The 22,298-nt window shown below is 41.0% G+C and overlaps 3 protein-coding genes across 13 annotated transcripts in view; 2 read left to right on the top strand and 1 right to left on the bottom strand.

Annotated features, from left to right (window-relative positions):
• LOC109432543 (voltage-dependent L-type calcium channel subunit beta-1) overlaps window positions 1-22,298 on the bottom strand; it is a 576,281-nt gene that overhangs the window by 141,213 nt on the left and 412,770 nt on the right. The gene's annotated exons all lie outside the window — the stretch shown is intronic.
• On the top strand, window positions 10,452-13,758 carry LOC109432546 (serine protease snake-like). Its single transcript, XM_029871039.2, has 5 exons — window positions 10,452-11,716; window positions 12,207-12,270; window positions 12,364-12,384; window positions 12,450-12,983; window positions 13,044-13,758. Exons 2-5 carry the CDS (start codon window positions 12,216-12,218, stop codon window positions 13,367-13,369), a joined length of 936 nt encoding a protein of 311 aa, XP_029726899.1. The 5' UTR covers window positions 10,452-11,716; window positions 12,207-12,215; the 3' UTR covers window positions 13,370-13,758.
• On the top strand, window positions 16,145-20,833 carry LOC115265520 (serine protease snake-like). The gene is made up of 4 exons (XM_062849578.1): window positions 16,145-19,410; window positions 19,501-19,521; window positions 19,587-20,122; window positions 20,179-20,833. Exons 3-4 carry the CDS (start codon window positions 19,846-19,848, stop codon window positions 20,505-20,507), a joined length of 606 nt encoding a protein of 201 aa, XP_062705562.1. The 5' UTR covers window positions 16,145-19,410; window positions 19,501-19,521; window positions 19,587-19,845; the 3' UTR covers window positions 20,508-20,833.

Raw genomic sequence — 22,298 nt, forward strand, 5'->3', positions numbered from 1 at the left:
TGAAACACCCCCTGAATCATCCTGAATGTTTATGAAATCCTCTGAAATGCTGTGAAAGCCCCTGAATCGCTTTCAAGCGATCATGAAAACCCCAGAGATGCTACAACACTAGCTACTGAAGCCCCTTGAAATACCTCTGAATCCACATGAGACCTCCTGGAACGCCACTGCAGCACTCATGAAATCTCCAAAGACAGGCTAAACAATCCCTGAAACGCCACTTAAAATCCGATTGGAATTTCCAGAAACCCTCGGTACCGCTCTTGAAACTTTCTAAAACCCTCTGGAACTACTTGAGATACGCTGAAATGCCTCTAAAAATCGTCTGAATAGTCCTGAAACCCGCTGATTTACTCTCGGTACCGCTCTTGAAACTTTCTAAAACCCTCTGGAACTACTTGAGATACGCTGAAATGCCTCTAAAAATCGTCTGAATAGTCCTGAAACCCGCTGATTTACTTTGGAATTCCATAGAACGCCCCTAAAACACCCTTTCGAACCTCCTGCAATGCACCTAAAACGCCATTGAAACCTTTTTAAACATTCTCGAAAACTTCTGAGACCTCCTGGAACGCCATTTAACGCCTTTGAAAATCCAATGGATCCCTCTGAATCGTCCCTGAAACTCCCTGGAACGCTCTAACACGTTCCTAAAAACGAGACGCTTTGAAACTTTCAATAAACGTACTTGAAATCCTTTTGAGACGCCACCAAAAACGTCCCTAAGACTCCTTAGAAACGTCTCGGAGTCCTCCTTAGGACTTATTTAAAATACTTGAAGCACTCTGCAATAAAGGAGTTCCCTGGAAGGCCGTAACCGTAGTTCTCATGAATAATATAGTTCCGGGTCATTTGGTCGAATGCCATTTCGCCGAAAGGGTCATTTGGCCGAACGTCGCCGAAAATGAATTAAAAAACTAATGCCACTGTTTTCTACATCAGTATTACTCGAAAGAACAATCTACGTTTCAGAGAAGGTTGAATCTCTGATAAAACAATGGTTGTTTCATCGCCAACTAATCTCTGAATAGTAAAACTAGAAATAATAGCCTATGATTAAGAGAAGGAAACATTTCTAATGCAAATAGCTTGTCAAAAAGTTCCTCTGAATTCCTTTGATTTTTGATTTGGTCAAACGGCATTCTGCCAAATGACCGGACACCATCAAATATTTAAACAGAATAGCTCTGAAATCTCTGAATACAAAAGTTTGTCTGATGCTTGGAGGTTTAACTTTTTCCTATTTATGGAAATCTACACTAGAATGTAAGTAATTGAAATTGTACTTGTTTAATAGATTAATAAATAAATAATCATTTCAGCCTTGAAGCTGCTTAACTAAAAAGCTATTTTTAATAGGTGATATTAATCCTAAGCAGGGTGATTCCTTCAACATCTCCTATTAAGAATTCTCCAGAAATAACTCTAGTTATTTCAACCGTTTTAAACTGATTTATAAGAATTTAATACACGCAAACCTCCATTTAGGTCGGATCCATTTAGGTAAAATCTATTCAGGTCCCTTCATTTAGGTAACGTTACCTAAATGGAATCTGATTGTGTTCAGAGCAGTTGGAGTGTTTTAGATTAGGGATAAGGTTGGTATAAGGGCATTAAGTTTCAAGTGGAGTTAAGGGGAGTTTAGGGCGTGTTCAGGAAGGGGGGACAATGAGGAGGGGGGGGGGTTGGTTTGGGACTGTTTAAGGTTTCCTAAGAACTTTCTTGAGCATAAGTCATTGAATCTACATGCATAACGTGTGTGCTAAAATGATTGAATAAAAGTCATGCTTACACAGCCTAATGCAACTTTGTGCTGACAAGTGGTGTTCAATGTTTGTTTAAGAATCTCTTAGAGTTCCTTTGAGTATAGGTCATCGGATCTACAATCGTAAACAGTCTGGAACGTCTTGAAGCTATTCTGAAACCACCTTAAACGTTTAAGAAAAGCTTTAAAGCGCCGCTGTAATCGCTCAGAAGCTTACTTAAGCGCTGTGATCCAAAATGTATTTTCAGAAACTGTAGGCCCCCTTAACCCCCCTCAAAACTCCCTGTAACACCCCTGAGACCTTCCGAAACCCCCGAAAACGCCTACATAATGCCTCTGAAACCCGTCAAAAATCCTCTGAAGCTTCCGAAAACGCCATCGAAATCCCCCTAAAACCCCCTCGGGCACCATGTAACGCACCTAAAACCCTCAGAAACCACTAAAACACCTACGTAACGCCTGAGTAACGCTTTAGAAACTCGCTGAAAACCATCTGAAGCCGTCTCAAATGCCTTCGAAATCCCCCTAAAGCCCCCTCGGACCCCATGTAACGCACCTGAGACTCTCAGAAACCACCGGAAACGCCTACGTAACGCCTGAGTAACACCTCTGAAACTCGCCAAAAATCATCTGAAGCTGTCTGAAATGCCTTCGAAATCCCCCTAAAACCCTCTCGGACCCCATATAACGCACCTGAGACCCTCAGAAACCACCGAAAACCAGGAAGGGTGTAGGCACGTCAAACTCGAATAAACTACGCCTACCTAACATGCATCGAGCGGGCCTTCCCAAACAACACAATGCGATTTCGCGGGCCATTCCCATCGGCAACACAAAACGGTTTCCAAACAGGATTCGACTAGGCCCCAGGTCGCGTTACCAGTCGACACTAACACACTCGCAAAAGATGAGTAGTAGGCCTACCTTGCCGCTTGCGGATCCCCTGCCGAAAACGCCTTGGTAACGCCTGAGTAACGTCTCTGAAACTCCCAAAAATCCTCTGAAGCTTGCCCTCTGAAATGCCCTCGAGATCCCCCTGAAACCCCATCAGATCCTATGTAACGCAACTGAGACCCTTTGAAATTCCCCGAAAATACCCCTGAAGCCCTCCGGTGCAACGCCTCTGACAAACCCCCCCCTTCCCTCCTGAAACTCCCATGAAATCCCTATGAAACCCCGCATGGCCCACTTTAAATCTCCAGGCCACTTGCCCTTCGTAAACTTCTTTTTAATCTTCAAATCCATTTAGGTAGTGAGCTGAATTCATTTAGGTAATGAATCCATTTAGGTAAAAACTCTAACACTAGTTTACAGCATTTTTGAACTCGGTAAGCTGATGACCATTTTTGGTGTAGAATCATGCCCTGAGTTCAAAAACGTGAAAGAAAAAAATTACAGTAGAGCGGAATTTTTTTCGACTTTCTATACAAGGTTGATGATTTGAAATCGATTTTTGTTCTATTTTTCAGCAAAGTCGCTCACTTCAAACATCGCATTCTCCGTAATGAATGCTCCGATTGAGCTGAAATTTTTACTGTAACTCGCCTACATATGATATGTCAAATAAACGTCGAGAACGAATTTTTAAATTGGTTTTTTCTTATTGAAAAAAATACATTTCTTAAAAAAAAATTGGGAATTTTGCTAAAATTTAAGAAGATCGTCCCTAAAACTCGCCAATATCTTGAATTTCATCAATCTGACGCAAAACCTGTTCTCAGATGATCGAAAGGTATTGTATTCACCTTTTAATTTATGGAAAAAGATTTAAAATTGGTTGAACAAAACGCAATATATTTGAATTTTAGTAAATTACATATTTTAAAAAGTTGCAAAACTCGATATTGAACTAAAACTCAAAAACTGTTCTACTTAAAATTTTTTGAAGGTCGGTTTCGAAATCAGCACTAAATTGTGCTTCAAAAATTTTGGTCGTTGACAGAAGTTCACGACTTTCGTTTTATTTTGTAAACTTGTGTAATTTAGGCAGTCCCGACTCGTTACCTAAATGGAGGTTTTGGTGTAACAAATTCTGCCAGAAGCCGTGATTTATTCTTCAGTAGTGGTTTTGAAGCAACAATAAAATAAAATAAACGATAAATTTTTTTGCAAACTCATAAAACTATTATGTGCTACTGGAACATTACTAAAAAAATTTGGAGAATTATCATAATTACATAACTGGATAATTGGATGAGAGTTCGACTGTATTATTATAGCTGTTTTGATTATCGGCAACGCAGTCTTATTAATCGTAGAACGAGTTTTATTATTTAACCCGACGTTTCGGCGCAGGTATGGCGCCTTCTTCAGGGGAAAAATGAAGTATTCGTTTTTTGGTTCGGGGCTATGGCGAACTGTAACTGTCAGGGTTTTGTAATGTTGGTACATGACTAAATGCGGAGAGAAACTAAAATTTAAAATTGGTTCCTATACTAAGTATTTTTGCGCGCTTTCTAGTCTTGTTGGTTGGACCTCACTGTTGTTTGTTGCAGCGGTTTTGAAATCTTTCTTCTGACTTGTGTGAGAGTTTCCTTTAGAAATATCAAATAAGTTTTCTCAACTATGTGTTTACTTTGAATTTCAGGAATAATTCTGAAATGGAATAGAACACTTTGAGATAATTATGGCTTAAGTTTTTCTTTCTGAACTTTCGGCAAATTTTTTTTTTGAAAAAATAAAATTGTTGATGACATGTCTGCAAAATGCTTTTGGAACTCTTCTCGACTGGATGTAATGTTTTTTTTGGGGATAGTTACTTGAACATTCTGCGGTATACTTTTTGGAGAAAATATACCGTAACCTCTGGCAGAACTCACAGTATAGTCAGTAGTACTTCCTGTAGAAATTTAGGATGGAGTTTGTCTGGTTAGGAAGTTACGTCCACAGGGGGTAAGATACGTGGTAGTGATTAGATGCTGGGATGGGGTCATTCATTTGCAAAGAGTTACATTTACTGGCTACTATCCCAGTTCAGAAGCATGCTAACAAAACACAATGTATGGATGAATTAAACCTTGTAATTTCCTAGTCTGAAAGATTGCCGAATAACATTATAGGGCCGCACACGCATCCACTAGTCGTAAGCGAGCTGTGACGGCAACTCTCCACGCGGTGAATGTTAGTTACATTCACTCCGTGGAGAATTGCATAGTACATTGTTCTATAAAGTTACAGGAAAAGATTGAAAAAGTTTTCTATGCATTGATTATTGCTACGATGTTTCTGAAGCGAGTTATCAGCAATTGAATGTAAATGATTGCAAATGAATGATCCCATCCCTGATTAGGTGTATGTAAGACAAGCCACGACACAAATTTTAAACATGTTTTGCAAATGCAATCGTTAAAATAAGAGCAAGATACTTTTTTGCGCTTGAATTCACATGCTTTTCCAAAAAAAATCGCACAAAACCCATAAATATGTGATAACTGTATCATAATATGACAGAGGAGCTATTAATAATGTTTGGATAGTTTTTGCTGAGTATTTGCTTGAAGAATTGATTTCTGTTAAAGTGAAAAAAGTTGTTGGAGATTCAAGTCTTTCTTGGAATTTTCCGAGAACTTTTCGTAGTATCAAAAAACTCTGATATATTCCCTTGATATTTTTAAAAAATCGCTAGGGGGAAAACTGGTAAGAACTGGTCGGAGGTCTCCCGTTAGACTAGTGGTTAAGGCTATTGATGTTCAATCCGGAGACGGCGGGTTCGATTCCCGTTTCGATCGAGAAATTTTTCTCGACTCCCTGAGCATAGTGTGTCATTGTGCTTTCCTCACAATATACAAATTCATGTATTGGCAGGCTAAGAAAGCCCTTCAAATAATAACTGTGGAAGTGCTTAAAGAACACTAAGTTGAAGAGAGGCAGGCCAAGTTCCAGTGAGAACGTAGAACCATGAAGAAGAAGAAGTAGAAAAAGAAGGAGGATGAGGAGGAGAAAAAGAGGGAATGAGCATGAAGGAATAAAAAATAAATAAATAAATAAGAAAATGCGTTCTTTTGGCAAAATAGCTGAATTATGGATCAAAACCTTATTGTTTTGGGATGATACCTGACTTTGGTATGTTGCAGTTATTCGTTCCTGTTCGGAAAGTCACAGTAGTTTAGATTTATCAGAATCTTTTAAGCGAACCAATAATTGCCTAATTCAAATTACTAGAAACTATTTATACATAATACCTTTCGTTGTCTCAGTAACAGTTTCCCTTGATTTAATCAGAACTATAAATCAAAGCGCTCACTCGGCCAGTGTCCATTGCTCACCGACGACGGCTCCCAAAAGATTTATCTACAACTTTGCTCTCATTTTTTCCATTTCCCGCGTGCCCAATCAACTGTATGCACAAAGCCAACGTGTAAACGTGTCCTTGCTCTGGTAAGACTTGGTGTCGTCACACGTTCCCATTTGTAGCGTGCCTCATTGTCTGGCTGGGTGATAAGTGGGCAGGCATGTCCCCATTAGGCTGTCCCGAAAAAAGCAAATTATCAGAAATCAAATTTCAACCATCGCGCAACAATAATGTCTATGGTGCAACCTGCAACTGTTGCGACAATCCACACAATGCTACATAAGTTTGTCCCAACTTGAACATAATACCCAAGCAACACGACTTGTTTCAAAGACAGTACCAGCAACATCAGTGCAATTTATTCAATGTTTAAATTAAGGACAACAGAACACAATTGCTACTTCTTTGAAACGCAAAAAGCGCAAATTCTAAATCGTTGTGCAACTTGAGCTAGGGGGAATGATAAAAAAATGAAAAAAAAAATATATTCTGACTCGAACCATGGACACCAGGAGTATTAACCACTCACCTTACACACTACACCAGAAGCTCTGTGAAAGATTTGCTGCTCAATGCACCATAAAAGCTACTGAAGTTATGCGTTACTTCATTGTACCGTCTTTGCCACAAGTTAGAAAGCTGTCAAAATGAAAAGACGCGCAAGTTTTCCACAACACATTTGGAACCTAATCTGAACAAACAAACCAGAGTAAGATGTTTCATGTGTGTTACATAGCACATTTAATGCAAGCTGACTGTATTGCCACTTGTGAGGAATATGTAAGCTCCGCCTCCATAAATCGATGTTAAATACGATGTTATTTGTAATTCCTATGAAACAAAGCTGCAACTTAACGTTGAAGTCTACCATAAAATAGTTTCGGGTTTTGGGATAGTAAAAATCGATTATTCAGTAAGTACGCAACAAATTTAGCTTCTGTTTTGTCACCAATAAAATTTTTCAAAATCATGTTCTGTTACCAGTTGGGACAGGGTAATTGTCGAGCCTCCTTTTTTGGTTGTTTTGTGCCTCTTTTGTCCGACAATACTCTTCTCTGCTTGGAAGCTCATTTTCCAAGCGATATGGGATCCCGTTTTTAGTGGTTGCACCTGTCACTTCTGATTTTACCCAAGTTTTTTTTGGATCGACATAATTTGCAGAATTAAAAGTATAAAATTAGTGAAATTTTGGCTTCTTTTAATTCGCGATAGAGCCAATTTTGAATGTCACTTTTAAAAGTTGCTTGTATACAAAGTTTGTTTCAAACCCCAAAACATTCTGACAATGTGCAACTTTGGCATATCCTAATCTCCAACCAACCGATGATGCGACAAATTTGAGAAAAGGGATGATGACATCAGCTACTGCAGTACCCAAAACAGTCATCCGAAAAAAAAAGAAGATGACAATAAGAAAATCTGGTCAGCCTATAAGCTGAGTGTTTCGAAACACATGGAGGTTGGATGTTTGTGCACAGAGAACTGGCATGCTTTGCAGTAATCCGGTTGAATCAACCACCACCTTATTTATGAGCATGGAATTTGTGTGGTATTTCATGGACCACAGGTCTCAGTTTTTTATGGAGATTCAACCTTATATCCGCTGGTATGTACCATTGTTTGACATACATTATTCCTCTTTTTTCCTTTCCTCTACTTTTACTTTTTGTTCGCAAGAAAATCGTGTCCAAAAGTGATTTGCTTTCAATAAGAAGCATATGTGTCAAATCGTATAGTAAAACCGTTTTTTTTTTAATTTGATCTCTATATTCGGCTTACAGCTATTTCATATTTTACTTGACTTTCTCATGGAATGTGTAAAAGAATGTGACAATTCGGCGATACATTATTTCGAAAATATTCATAAAAATGACCTTTTATATCTGTCTATCGAAAAATACAATACAATTCTAGTCTATTTAAGCTCCATAAACTCAAAATTGTCAAAAGGACTGTTATTATTCTACCATATAAACTTAAACTCAACAATGTTCCATAATCATACATTATTGAAAAATTGTCCTGCCTAATTAGAGTTCGAATGAATGAGATAATTATTCGAATGAGTGTAATCAGTTTTGTACCTTTTATTTCCGCCCTGTTTTGCTTATCCTTTGACAAATACGCGTATTTCAACTACCACTTGTAATCTCCTCAGTGTCAGTTATCCACTGTGTTGTCAGGAGTTATCAGTGCATAACTGACACTGAGGAAGATAACAAGTGGTAGTCGGCATACGCGTATTTGTCAAAGGATAAGCAACATAGGGCGGAATTAAAAGGTACGAAACTGATAACACTCATTCGAAGAGGGTATTCTGCTTAGAGGGTTCGAAAAGTCGGTACAAGAATATAATGCATCTATTAAAAATATCATTTGCATGCTTTTTGGTCGAAATAGAGCTAAAATGCCACTACCACCACTATTGGTACTACCTCCACTAAGGGAGCGTTTACCCTATGAAAATATACACAGCAAATGTACTATTTTTCAATTCTGGCTTCTTTCTACCTGTAGATGATTTCAGTTTGAGAGAAAAGCTATACAGATGCTTATAACTGCCGAAGGCAGCTTGAGTACACAGTGACTGTTCTGTATTTAAAACAAATCTACTGGGAATTGTCTCACTCCACTTTATCATGTTTTCTATAAATTAATGCTACCAATGGGAACAGGGGAATCTCCACCACCATACAGTAACGTGAGTTTGTACTTTTGAATTCTACAACAATTAGGGGATTTGTCAATTGTTGAACACTATTCAAATGTTGAAGAATTACTAAAAATCTAAGTAACAATCAAATTTAAGTAATTCTCGCTCAATGCAAACGGCACCGTTTTAGTTACAGAATTATAAAAATGTTTTATTCAAAAAAGAGGTTTACGGAGCGTTTCAGGGATACTCCAAGGGTGTTCCAGAGCATTTCAGGGGGCTTAGGAAGCGTTTCAGGGAGTTTCTGGGGCTTCCAGAGGTGTTGCAGGAGGCCTCAGGGGGTTTCAGCAGCGGTCCAAGGGGCTTCATGAGCATTTCATGGGGTTTCAGAGGCGTTTCAGGAGTTCACAGGAAGCTTTAAGGGGTTCTGTAGCGTTCCAGGGACTTCCGAAGAGTTTCAGGGGTATGTTAAGGGGCTTGGGGTTGACAAGTAGTTTCAGGGGAACTCCACCGGCTTTCCAGAGGTGTTATTGGTTGACTCAGGTGGTTCTCGGCGATTTTAGAAGTGTTTTAGAAGGTTTCATGGGCGTTTAAGGGGTGTTCCAGAAAGTTTCAATGGATTCTAGGAACGTTCCAGGAGCTTACAAGAAATTTTTGTGATATTTATGGGGCGTTTTTGGGGTTTCATAAGTGTTTCATGAGTGTTCCATGGGGCTCCAAGGGGTTTTAGAACGTTGCAAGGGGTATAAGGTTTTATGGGTGTGGAAGGAGGCCTCAAGTGATTTCGGGGACGTTCCAGTAGGCTTCATAGGCATTTCATGGGGTTTCAGAGACATTCTAGGTGATTTCAAGGTGTTCCGAGGGTTTCAGGCAATTTCAGGTGCGCTCCAAGGGCTTTTAAGGGGTATTGCACGGGTTCTCAGCTCAGGGATGTTTCAGGGGAAACATTCCTGGTATCACCGCAAACCTAGAAACGACTGCTAAAGTGGAGGCCATATACGTACCTGTTTCCATTTAACCGCGTATATCGCCTCCACTTTTGCATCATATTCAACATCATATGCGATCGTGTGTTGACTGGGTCCCCCTAATGCTCACTGGAGCCTCCGGAACCCTCCTGAAACCTCCTGAAAAACGATAGTAGACGTGGTATAGCCTTAAAACTTCTCAAAAACATCCCTGAAACTCCCTTGGAAGCCCCAATAATCATCTGAGAACCCCTCCGAAACCCTTCTGAAACTCCTACGAAAATTAAATCTGGCATATTTGTAGCAGATAATTTTGAATTTCGACTGCCGCAGCGAACCGATCAAAAATAAGCGAAAGTCCGTTAACATTAGGATGAGTTCAACATTTTGGTTGGATGTCGATACAAATGATCTATTTTTCTCCCAAATTTGAGTTTAAGGTAATTCAAATTGATAGGATCTTTAAGAAATGAGTGGATCTAGACGTTTACCGGATATTTTTTTTTCTACTGTGGAAAAACAAATGAAAGCCAAAGCTTCAGTACTCTGCGTACAACAATTAGCGAACTACCCTAGTATTTATACCCTTATATGTCTTCATTACATTTTGACATATGTAACAAGCCTCGAGACAAGGCTCTCGTTATCCCACATCATTCAACGACTGTGTTGCTGTTGAAATCCCAGATTATTATTATTATTATTTTAACTTCTGATTTTGAAGAGGAAAAAGCCCCTTTGAGAGATTTCCTTACATTACGAAATCGTTCTCAAAAAGGCACAAAGCCTCTTTATCTTTTCAAAAAAGCAGTACATAATTACAAAATAAAGAAAACTTAATATTAAAGGCTCATCCGGAATTGTTCCATGCCAGAGCCGACGACATCCAAAGGGAAAATCTACTTTTCAAAGGGCACATTTTCAGAATTTGACAATGCGAAACGAAATTAAAGATCGGTTGTGTTTTCCGGTATGTGGAAGGGAACCGTTCGTTCTGCTGATATTTTCGGGGAAGTGGATGTAGGAAACTCAGCGAGTGGTGTGAACGAATAAACATTTGACATGGTTTGGAGGGCATTCCTAGCCTATTGGATGCTAAGAAAAACAGAGAAAACCAGCTAAAAAGGGTTAACCGGTGAGTTCGTTCCTTGTTGCTCTCTTTTATATTTGAACATGACGTAGGTATACTTGAGGGTTCCGGGTCATTTGGCCGAACGCCATTTGGCCGAATGCCGTTTGGCCGAACGCCATTTGGCCGAAAGGGTCATTTGGCCGAATGCCATTTGACCGAATGCCGTTTGGCCGAAAAATGAATGATGAACTTAAGTGAATATACCACTGTTCCCCGTCTCAGTATAACTAGATAGAACAGCCTATGATTTCGGGAGGTAGTCTTAAGGAAGCTAAATTAACTGATTTTTGGACAAACGTTCGTGGGGTGTTCAGGCTTTTGTCACGAGATATCAACTAGCGTAAGTGTGCCCATCGTTGACAATGCGTTGTGCCACTTTTAGCTGAAACTGAGTAAGAATACAAAGGATTTGTCGATTTCTGAGTAAGACGAACTCAGTCACTGAGTAACAATTTTTCTCGGTGTACCGCAACAATAGGAACATAGCAGCAAAAATATCAAGGAAAAATTTTTTGAAGCAGATTTTTGGACAAATCTTAAGCACACGTATGGCGCAATCTCATAATTAAAGCATAATACATCTATTAAAAATGCCTTTTAGTAACATTGCAGTCGAAAAAGTGCTCAAATGCCACTACCGCAACAATAGGTACTACCGCAACGAAGGGAACAATCATCCTATCATGTTCTATTCTGAAGGTCTCCAATGAATTCACTTTGCCCTCCTACAAAAAAAAAGGTATGCAATTGTGGTACCGGCCGGTCATTTCACTTCCAGTTTACGGTAGGTAGTCCCAGCGTCATGTTTAAAACAGCCTTATCATTTCAATCACTTATTCACTTTGTGCTTGACAGCGTTCCGATGAGCCGCACATTCGGTTGCATCTTTTGGTAGGATTAGAATCTATAGGGTAGAAGCTTCAGTTTTGGCCAGCCCGGAGTTTTGGCCATAGTGCGGTATTGAGCCTGTTGCGATCTAAATAGGCGTAAATTTATTTTTTACTAGTAGATCCTAATACAATATGATGATTACAGCTGTGAAAACCACATATTTTGATTAAAAACTGGAAGAAAAAAAATATATTTCCTTAAAAAATCTGCTCCCATATATCTATTTTGGCCAGGGTGCTTCTAATTTGGCCACTCCCATAAGAAATACACGTGATTGGCCAAAATAGAAACCAAACTTAAGAATATGGCCAAAACTGCGGCAGAGCTTCTATTTTGGCCAGTGCCACTTTTAATACAAAAATCAAGTATTGGCATGATTTCTGCATTTTTCCTTCAAAATATAGATTGAAACCTTTCTTTTGACGCATTGGTTGTTTTCATAGGATTATTGGTTATTTTTATAAAAATGATTTCCCTTAGACTGGCCAAAACCGGTGCCCGCACCCTACATAAAGATGCTGTGGATTAGCTTGTTCGTATTGTTGATGGTAACTAGCCCGGTAGTTCAAGGTGAGATTTCGCAGTCTTAAGTATAGAAAACTATTTTTTTGCGGTCGAAGTTTTCAGAAAAAAAAACAGCTAATGCATTTCATACCGTTTCAGGCAAAAGAATTTCCGAGATCAGTAAGTTTTCCTTTTCACAATCAACCATGATTCAGTTCGAGTAAAACTTTACCAAATCCCAACAGAATGCGAAGAGTACATCAATTCCACCAGGACAACCGTCAGTGTAATTTCAATGATCTTTGATCCAACGCCCATCGAGTTCTCGTCGTACAACTGTTCGAAAACCGTGGACCTCATTGTCGGTGGCGAAGATGCCCATAGTGGAGAATTTCCCCATCAAGCTCTACTCGGTTGGAAAACGAACCGAACGGGCGTGTATACGTTCGAGTGCGGTGGAACGATCATCAGCGACCGATATGTACTGACGGCGGCTCATTGCGCTTCGAAACCGAACACTCCGATGTCTGCACCCGAGTTTGTACGGTTCGCCGTGGTGGATCTAACGAAAAATGAGGACGAGTTTGACATCGATATTGAATCGTTCATACGACATCCATCTCATAGCTTTCGTCGCTCCTACCACGATATAGCGTTGATTCGTTTGGCGGAACGCTTACGATTTTCGGCCCTGGTTCGACCTGCCTGTTTGTGGACCGATGAAGATACGTATCCTTCATCGGTCATCGCTACCGGTTTCGGGGGGATGGATGTGGCAGGTAGGCTGGTTTGACATATGTGCAAAGTATGACCGATTCAAAGTGATTTTTTTTCCAAAGAGGAAGGATCGAATACGCTACGCAAGGTGCAGCTGGATGTCCAGGACTTGAGCAATTGCAACAAGCAGTTTCTGGGGACCAGGAACTTTCCCCGTGGGATGTCCGAAAACCTGCTATGCATTGGAAGCTCCGGTGGTGGCAAGGACACGTGCCAGGGTGATTCGGGTGGTCCCATTCAAATTTTGGCAAATCAAAAATGGTGCATCTACCATGTGCTGGCGGTGACGTCCATTGGGTCTGCCTGTGGTACCAAGATGCCAGCATCCTACACTAAGGTCGCTAGTTATCTGGATTGGATTGAGGGAATCGTTTGGGGATCGGATTGATCAACCATATAGGATTACATCGGCAGGCTCTAAGTAGAATGACATAGGTAAAATGGATTAATCGCTCAATTTACACGTAATTCATATATTTTTGAATACATTTTTGGATCAGAATAAATTTTGGTCTATTATTTCGACACCAACATTTCAAAAGGGCGTAACTGCTTTTGGAATCATCACCTTCTTTTAAAGCTGTGGATCATGTGTTATGATTTCCATGTTTTTCACAACAAGTACCAGATGGGAAAAACTCTCCTCTTTCCGACAACCACGGTGGTTTGAGTGTAAGGGAGGCAGTATGACCTACAGCTTTGAAAGAAGGTATTACTTCCAAATGCAGTTACGCCCTTTTGAAATGTTGGTGCCGATTTGCATTTGTTTCCAGTGTATTTTTTCTTGTAAACTTGTATCGTTATCACATAGAGGGAAGTCTGTTCTAGCTGTTTTATTCTTGACCACTTAACCTATTTTATAGCTCTTTCGTCCACCACTAGGGCACTACTTGAGCGATTCCAATTGGCGGCTGCACTAACACTTTGTACAGCTCCTAAATGTATTCTATTATATTCTTATTCTACTATATCGAACTGGTTTCGCCTTTGTGCTGCTTTCACTTTTCTACCCTGTCCTTGGTAAAATAATGAGCACGATGATGAAATGATGTGTGGCTGATGTTCCTTTCCCAGTCCGATTGGGGGTCGTCCATTATGGGTTGCCGTTCGTCGATATCCAATTATCCGAGTCCGTTTGAGCTATGAAAGCTCAGAAGAGGGTCAAGTGTCAGCCGCTCTCGGGGGGAAGAGCAACTGACGAAGTGCCGGGGCTCAGAGATGGAAAATGATGAAGATTGCAGTTGAGCAGACACAAACCAAAACAAACTTACTCGTGAACAACAGGGGCCCGAGAATACTCGCACTTCTTTATTCGTGAGTAAACGAAGCTGGCAAGCACTCGCATGTGATTCGCGAAGCTTCGTGAGTTTTATGCATTTTGATGAAAAACGCATTTTAATGGCTGGCAGTGCTGCTTTTCAGGAACAATGAAGCATAAAGCATTAGTTTATGTTGGATCATCACTGGATTTGCTATTATAACCACAATAAAATGCACTTCCCGCATCTCCACTAGTTGTTAACGAATAAAAACTCATGAGTGTTTCTGTTTTTGTTTTGCTTTTTACTCACGAAGCAGGCGGGTGCGAATAAACTCACACACTATTTTCTCTCGGAATCGTGAGTAAGCCTTGTGTTGGCTTTACACTCGCAAATTGCTTCATGATGAGAGTAATTCCATCACTGCCGGGGCTGGGATCGAACCCATGACCATGCGCTTATCAAGCCAACGTGTAGCTACTGCGCCACGGGCCCCAGCTCTTCTAGCTGTTACTAGTACAAAAATAAATGAATAATTAGAAATACGCCTATGAAGAGAAGTAGAAATTGGCAATGGTTGTACGCCCTTTTCACATATTAGTCTAGAGTTGTTCGATTGAGCATTTTAACATTCAATAGCGAGGACAGCTGACTGAACGAATGTCGTTCGGAATGCACGTGAATTATTAAGAGTGTAATAGTTTTTTTTTTCTGCAGGGTGAGAGTCGTAGTAGCCATGGATCAAGACGGACGCAAAAATTTGCTCGCGTCAATTTGTCCCTTGAAAGTGTAAAACCAGAAAATAAAAATGTAGTGAAATGGTTCTTGTGTTTATATCAGCCGAAATATTATGGAGGAACCGCTTAATTGAAGAGTTGTGTACATCTAAGTTGTATTGCTCGTGTGCCATCCCTAATAACTGATTGAAGTGAATTTTTGAACGAATAAGTGCTTATGAACTTTGGCGTGTTCAGGTCAATCCAGACTATTTTTGTGTCCAATGGTGACCGATAGAGAAGAAGGAAGATCCATGTGCCGCGGGGCAACGTCCTGAAGGCGATGCGGCTCAAGGAGGAAAAGCGACGAAAGCTGATAGGCAACAAGAGCTCAAGTTGAACGTCGGGCGAACATCCGACGGCTCATCTTGACGCTAATCAACGTCTGGCGACCGGAAAGGGCAAGCGTCGTTTCTTCATTAAGACGACCGTAGATGATGAAACCATTTCAAAATTGGTGAGAATGTTCCTTTTATATTTATTCATTTGGCGATATGACGAATTTTGAAACTTTTAGATACATGACACCTAGGCCCGAGAGGTCGTAGAACTTACTACATCTTTCTTTAGGTGTCTAACTAACTATCCTCTCATATTCCTCAGCAGTCGCAAGAACGAGGCCAGGACAACTCTAGACTGTTGGAGGATTGCGTCAGTCTCGTTGAGATGTCAGAGAGAAGTCTCCAATCTTTGTGTTTTGGTATCCGACGGGAAGGAGGCAATCCTCATAACTGTGGTCTATGGCTGTACTACCTATGAAATTTGTGCGACTTGATTAATGCTTATTTTTTACTTTTTCAGTGGTAACCAGGTAAATGATTAAACCATGACAATTTCTCATACGCTTTTTCGCCAAGGAAAGCACCCCATTAAACCCTATCCAATTTCCAACTCCAGATATCTATGAAGTGGGCCAAGTTCTTGGACATATTCTGAGTAGATATCTAATCAACATTTCCTCCCCATCCCCGCTGATCGTAAGGACCTGGCCAGGTGTCGAGAGTTCGTTAAATGAAAGGTTTGTCAAGTCCCAGGCAACTTTTCTGGCGCATTAAACTTCTCTATCGACAGCCACCCCAGGATGTGTACGGTCGGCTATGCTATGCTATGCTATGCTATGCTAATAGTTTTTTTTCTGCAGGGTAGTGTCACATGCACTTACCCAACATCATCCAAAGTGTGGCTTTCTATTCTTTCATTTAAATCAGTTGCACTAGAAGCACACGCCGTCGTCGTCTTGCCAGTTGGGTTGCATTTAAACTCAAAAATTCGTAAGTTCCAAACGTGTTGCGCAAAATTACACGTCTTTTCATTTTGACAGTTCACAAGTTAGAAGAAGGTGCTATGAAGTAACAAGTAACATCAGTAGCCTTTATGGTACGATGAGCAGTAATTCTCTCACAGAGCTTGTGGGGCACCTCGAATGGGGAGTTGTTGATGCTCCCTGGTGTCCATGGTTCGAGTCAGGAAAGCATCTTTTTCTTTTTCATTTGTTATATCATTCCGTCTCGTTCAAGTGGCATAATGTTTCAGAATCTGCGCTTTTCGGGATTAAAAGAACAAGAAATTGTGTTCTGTCGTCCGCACTACGGACAGTGAACAAATTGCACTAAGATGGCTGTTACTAGCTTGGAAACAAGTCGTGTTGCTTGGGTGGTAAAAGGTGTCGCAAGAAAATCACGAGAGGGATTGGTAACATAATTTATTTGTTTTCATTCTGTACGGAAGGAGTGTGAGTTGGCTTGGAAGCTAGAAGGCAATTCAAATCAACGGGCGTTCAGTGATCATTTTTGGGTTTATACGTCGTTCACTTGCGGGAAACCCCACGAATGTCTCATGATTAAAATTATAAATCTGTTTTGAACCTGTCTTCTCACTTATCAACTACTTACTTACACTCCCGTGCAAAGGTCACCCCTTCAAAAACATGGAAATGTTTTTCGGTCATATCTCAGTCATCTTTCATTTAATCCACTCGTTCTTAGACTCTATCGAAAGATAAAGAGTTAGATTTGATTCGTAGGTACTTTTCACCAATTTCATATGAAATTTTTAGTTCAAAAAGTTTACCTAAACTTACAAGTTTTTCCTAAATCTGTACGAGAAATTGTTTTCCGTGTAATTCAAAATTGGGTCGACCAAATTTTAAAATTAAAGTTGCATTAGAACCCTATTTCTATCCCCTTTGAGAGTCTTTCATTAGATTTTAGCGGAAAAATTCATAACATAATTAAAATTATCGAGTTAGGTTTACAAGTCACCGTGCAAAAGTTTGGGGTCACCCCTTAGTATGCTGCATCATGCAAAAGTTTGGGGTCACCTTCCAAATCAAGTCTGAGTCGGATTTTTGTTAAAATCCTATTTTTTTTTGGTGCAACTTCAATTCTTTCTTTGATAGTTGAATGGCAAGACACAGAAATGGTTATGAAATGTTCATAAACTAAGTTCTAGACTAAGTTAAGGTAGAAAATGGTATATAAAGTCCATACTAAATCAGCTAAGTTTGTTATATAAAGTGCGAAAGAAGATAGAAGTGAGATAAAAATGGCTAATTCGTGAATTCTACCCTATATAACTTTAAGTGTTAAAAAAACCACAAATACACCATTACCCCAAAAACCATTACAACGAATGTTATTTCTCCGATTGTACATTCGAAATTTTGAGTTTTGGTGCAAAGCAAAGGGATAACTTTTCGATGAAAATGCCATTTAAATTATAATATGTAACATTCCTGAAACTTATGGATTTTGGGGAAATGGTATGTTTGTGGTTATAACACTTACAGTTATATAAGGTAGAATTCACGAATCAGTCATTTTTATTTCACTTCCATCCTCTTTCGCACTTTATTTAACGTACTTAGCTGATTTAGTATGGATTTTATATACCATTTTCTACCTTAACTTAGTCTAGAACTTAGTTTATGAACATTTCATAACAATTTCTGTGTCTTGCCATTCACCTATCAAAGAAAGGATTGAAGTTGCACCAAAAAAATTACGATTTGAACAAAAATCCGACTCAGACTTGATTTGGAAGGTGGCCCCAAACTTTTGCACGGTGGCTTGTAAACCAAACTCGATAATTTAAATAATGTTGTGATTTTTTCCGCTAAAATCTAATGAATGACTCTCAATGAGGATAGAAATAGGATAGAAACTTTAATTTTAAAATTTGGTCGACCCAATTTTGAATTACATGGAAAACAATTTTTCGTACAGATTTAGGAAAAACATGTAAGTTTGGGTAAACATTTTATACTAAAAATTTCATATGAAACTTTTGCACGGGAGTGTACTTTCAGTCCTGGGCACCCACGGTGGTGCAGAGGGCCAAATTGAAAGATTTCCATACTGGGCGTTTGCCAGCCATCGCCTTGACCTGTGGCTAGGTCAAATTTCTGTCGACTTGCTTGATTTCATTGTAGAGGCAGCGCCGCCATGAGCCTCTGGATCTGCCTCTGCTGCGATGTCCTGCTGGGTTTCAGTCTAACAACAAAAACTTCTTCCTGTAACAACTGTTTAGATGCAGGCATATTTGGTCTCCAGTTGCCATCACGAACTAGGATGTGTACGATTGTCTATGCTCATTCTTATCCTTTTGCCGTATACTAAATGTATCTGGGTAATAGGAACACATTATTTCTAGATCTGATCATTCTCATAGATTGAAATCTTCTAGCAAAAATGAAATATCCCTATAGATTCCCTCTGTGAATTCACATTATCATATTGTGGAATTTGCACCCAGTTAGACTCGGCCTAGCTGCATTATTATCACAGTCGAATGTCGCAGACGTCTTCACAGTAGCTGACGTACGTAAGTTAATAGTTAACCTTCCTAAGATGTTAAGTTTTTCGTACCACGATAACGTAGTGTACGTACAGCGTGCCTGTCTGGGTCATATTGACCCCAACATCCTACTACGGTTAAATTAATTTCATGACAGGATCGTCTGCTGCACAAAAGTTAAACGAAATAAGTTTGGTTAGTGTGAAATGTAGCTATTTCCAAATAATCATCACAGAAGTCAAACCATAATTGAGGAATCCAATAATCTCTATAATTAATTCGGCTAATGGGATAAGGGGAAATCCGCGCAACGTAGGGTAACGCAAGTTTGTAACATGGATGCAACAACAACTAGAACGAGCGCAACAACCATTTTAAACTGTTTTACTGATAGGTTTACTTCCAGTTAACGGTACTCGTGCGGCATTATATATAAATCAGTCTGTAGAAATTATTCATTTTGTGCCAGACAGTGTTCCGTTGAACTACACCCATTTCGTAAAATTTTCGGGTGTGATTAGAAGCCATCGACATGCATGCAAAGAAGCTGTGGCTTAACTTGTTGGCAGTGTCGATCGTAACCAGCTCTGTAGTTCAAGGTGAGAATTTTTATTATTCTACTGTTACAGTATTTTTATTGCAACGTTGAAAATTCCATGACATAGCTAATGAATTTCAAAATGTTTCAGGGAAGCGAATTTCACAGATCAGTAAGTTTTTTTCCCCGGTATCTACCACGATTCAGTTTATGTAAACCTTTATCTAATCCCAACAGAGTGTGAAGAGTACATCAAATCACCAGAAAAATCAGCAGAATATTTGCGTGCCCGAATGATAAGCCCTTCGCGTTTCCAACGTCCTACAACTGTTCGAATACCGTAGATGTTATAGTCGGTGGCGAGGATGCGAAACCCGGAGAATTCCCCCATCAGGCTCTGCTCGGTTGGAGAACGAACGAACCGGACGTGTACAAGTTCGATTGCAGTGGAACGATCATCAGCAAACGATATGTGCTGACGGCGGCTCATTGCACTATGAACCCGAGCAATTCAATAATGCCAGCACCCGCAATCGTGCGGCTCGCCGAACTGGATCTGACGAAATATGAGAATGAGTTTGACATTGAGATTGAATCCATCATCCGGCATCCAGCCTACCGTTTTCGTTACTCCTACCACGATATAGCGTTGGTGCGTTTGGCGGACCGTTTGCGATTTTCAGACCTGGTTCAACTGGCCTGTTTGTGGAACGATGAAGATTCGCATCCTTCATCGGTCATTGCTACCGGTTTTGGGCGGATGGATATAGCAGGTAGGCTGGTTTGCAATGCCTGAAAACTGTAACCAATTCACTATGATTTATTTCAGACGAACAAGGATCAGACACCCTACGCAAGGTGCAGTTGGATGTTCAAGAGTTGAGCAATTGCAACAAGCAGTATATGGGTGTCAGAAGGTTCCCCCTTGGGATGACTAAAAACCAGCTATGCATTGGAAGCTCCGCAGATAGTGAGGACACGTGTCAAGCTGATTTGGGTGGTGCCATTCAAACTTTGGCTGACCCAAAACGGTGCATCTACCATGTGCTGGCGGTGAGGTCCGTTGGGGCTGCCTGTGGTACCAAGATGCCAGCAGCCTACACTAAGGTCGCTAGTTATCTGGATTGGATTGAGGGAATCGTTTGGGGATCGGATTGATCAAATTTAGGGTTCGTACGTTCGTAGACTACATGTAGACATGGCATCGGCTAAATGGGTTATTATCGGTCGATTTGTATTTTTCTTGAATAAATAGTTTGATCAGAACGAAACTATGATTTTTTAAATTTATTTTTACCTAAGTAAAACATATTTTCAATGCTTATGCCATTCTTCTCAAATTACTTGGGACGGTAAATGCTGGGTAATTCGCGCAATACAGCCCAGCAATTCCTATCCCTACCTCAGCGTGGCACCGGCCGGGCTGCGAGCATCCTTGGAGAAGATCGGGTAACCAACCCCGGTGGGAACATTGGTCGTAGGCTGACAGGGAAGGGGAGGGGGGTTTTGATTCTTCAAACCTGAGCATCTGTTCTCCAGGAGGATCGGCTTACAACAGCGTCTGATCCCCATGTTAGGGGCGACTGATCACCGACCGAGTACCAGGGACGGACTCTAAGCTCAACTGCGCACTATAGTTCTCCGGAAAGTAGGGGATTGGTGGCAGGCCCTACGAGCCAGCCTTAAAAAAAATCATTGTAACGGAAAATCAGCAACAGAATAATACGAACCGAGACCAACGGCAACGACCCCAGCGAACAAAAAGGAATTGCGATTGGAAACTCGGTACGTGGAACTGCCGATCGCTCAACTTCATTGGGGGCACTCGCATATTCGCCGATCTACTGAAGGACCGCGGGTTCGGCATCGTAGTGCTGCAGGAGGTGTGTTGGATAGGATCCATAGTGCGAACGATTAGAGGTAATCATACCATCTATCAGAGTTGCGACAACACACGCGAGCTGGGAACAGGTTTCATCGTGATGGGTGATAGGCAGAAGCGCGTGATCGGTTGGTGGCCGATCGACGAAAGAATGTGCAGGTTGAGGATCAAGGGCCGATTCTTCAACTTCAGCATAATAAACGTGCACAGCCCACACTCCGGAAGCACTGATGATGACAAGGACGCATTTTACGCGCAGCTCGAACGCGAGTGCGATCGCTGCCCAAGCCACGACGTCAGATCATCATTGGAGATTTGAACGCTCAACGCTCAAGTAGGCCAGAAGGAGGAGTTCAGAACGACGATTGGTTAGTTCAGCGCCCACCAGCAAACGAACGAAAATGGCCTACGACTCATTGATTTCGCCGCCTCCAAAAATATGGCCATACGTAGCACCTTTTTCCAACACAGCCTCCCTTATCGCTACACCTGGAAATCACCACAGCGGACGGAATCTCAAATCAACCATGTTCTGATTGACGGACGGCACTTCTCCGACATTATCGACGTCAGGACCTATCGTGGCGCCAACATCGACTCCGACCACTATCTGGTGATGGTCAAACTGCGCCCAAAACTCTCCGTCATCAGCAATGTACGGTACCGGCGACCACCACGGTACAACCTAAAGCGACTGATACAACCGGATGTCGCCTCAGCATACGCTCAGAATCTCGAGGCCGCGTTGCCGGACGAGGGCGAGCTCGATAAGGCCCCTCTAGAGGATTGCTGGAGTACAGTGAAAGCAGCCATCAACGACGCAGCTGAGAGCACCATCGGGTACGTGGAACGGAATCGACGGAACGAATGGTTCGACGAAGAGTGCAGAACGGTTTTGGAGGAGAAGAACGCAGCGAGAGCGGCAATGCTGCAGCAAGGGACTCGACAGAATGTGGAACGTTATAAACAGAAGCGGAAACAACACACCCGCCTCTTTCGGGAGAAAAAGCGCCGCCTGGAAGAAGCGGAGTGTGAAGAAATGGAACTGCTGTGCCGTTCCCAAGAAA

The sequence above is a fragment of the Aedes albopictus genome, chromosome 2 (assembly GCF_035046485.1).
Source record: "Aedes albopictus strain Foshan chromosome 2, AalbF5, whole genome shotgun sequence".
Classification (NCBI taxonomy): Eukaryota; Metazoa; Arthropoda; class Insecta; order Diptera; family Culicidae; genus Aedes; species Aedes albopictus.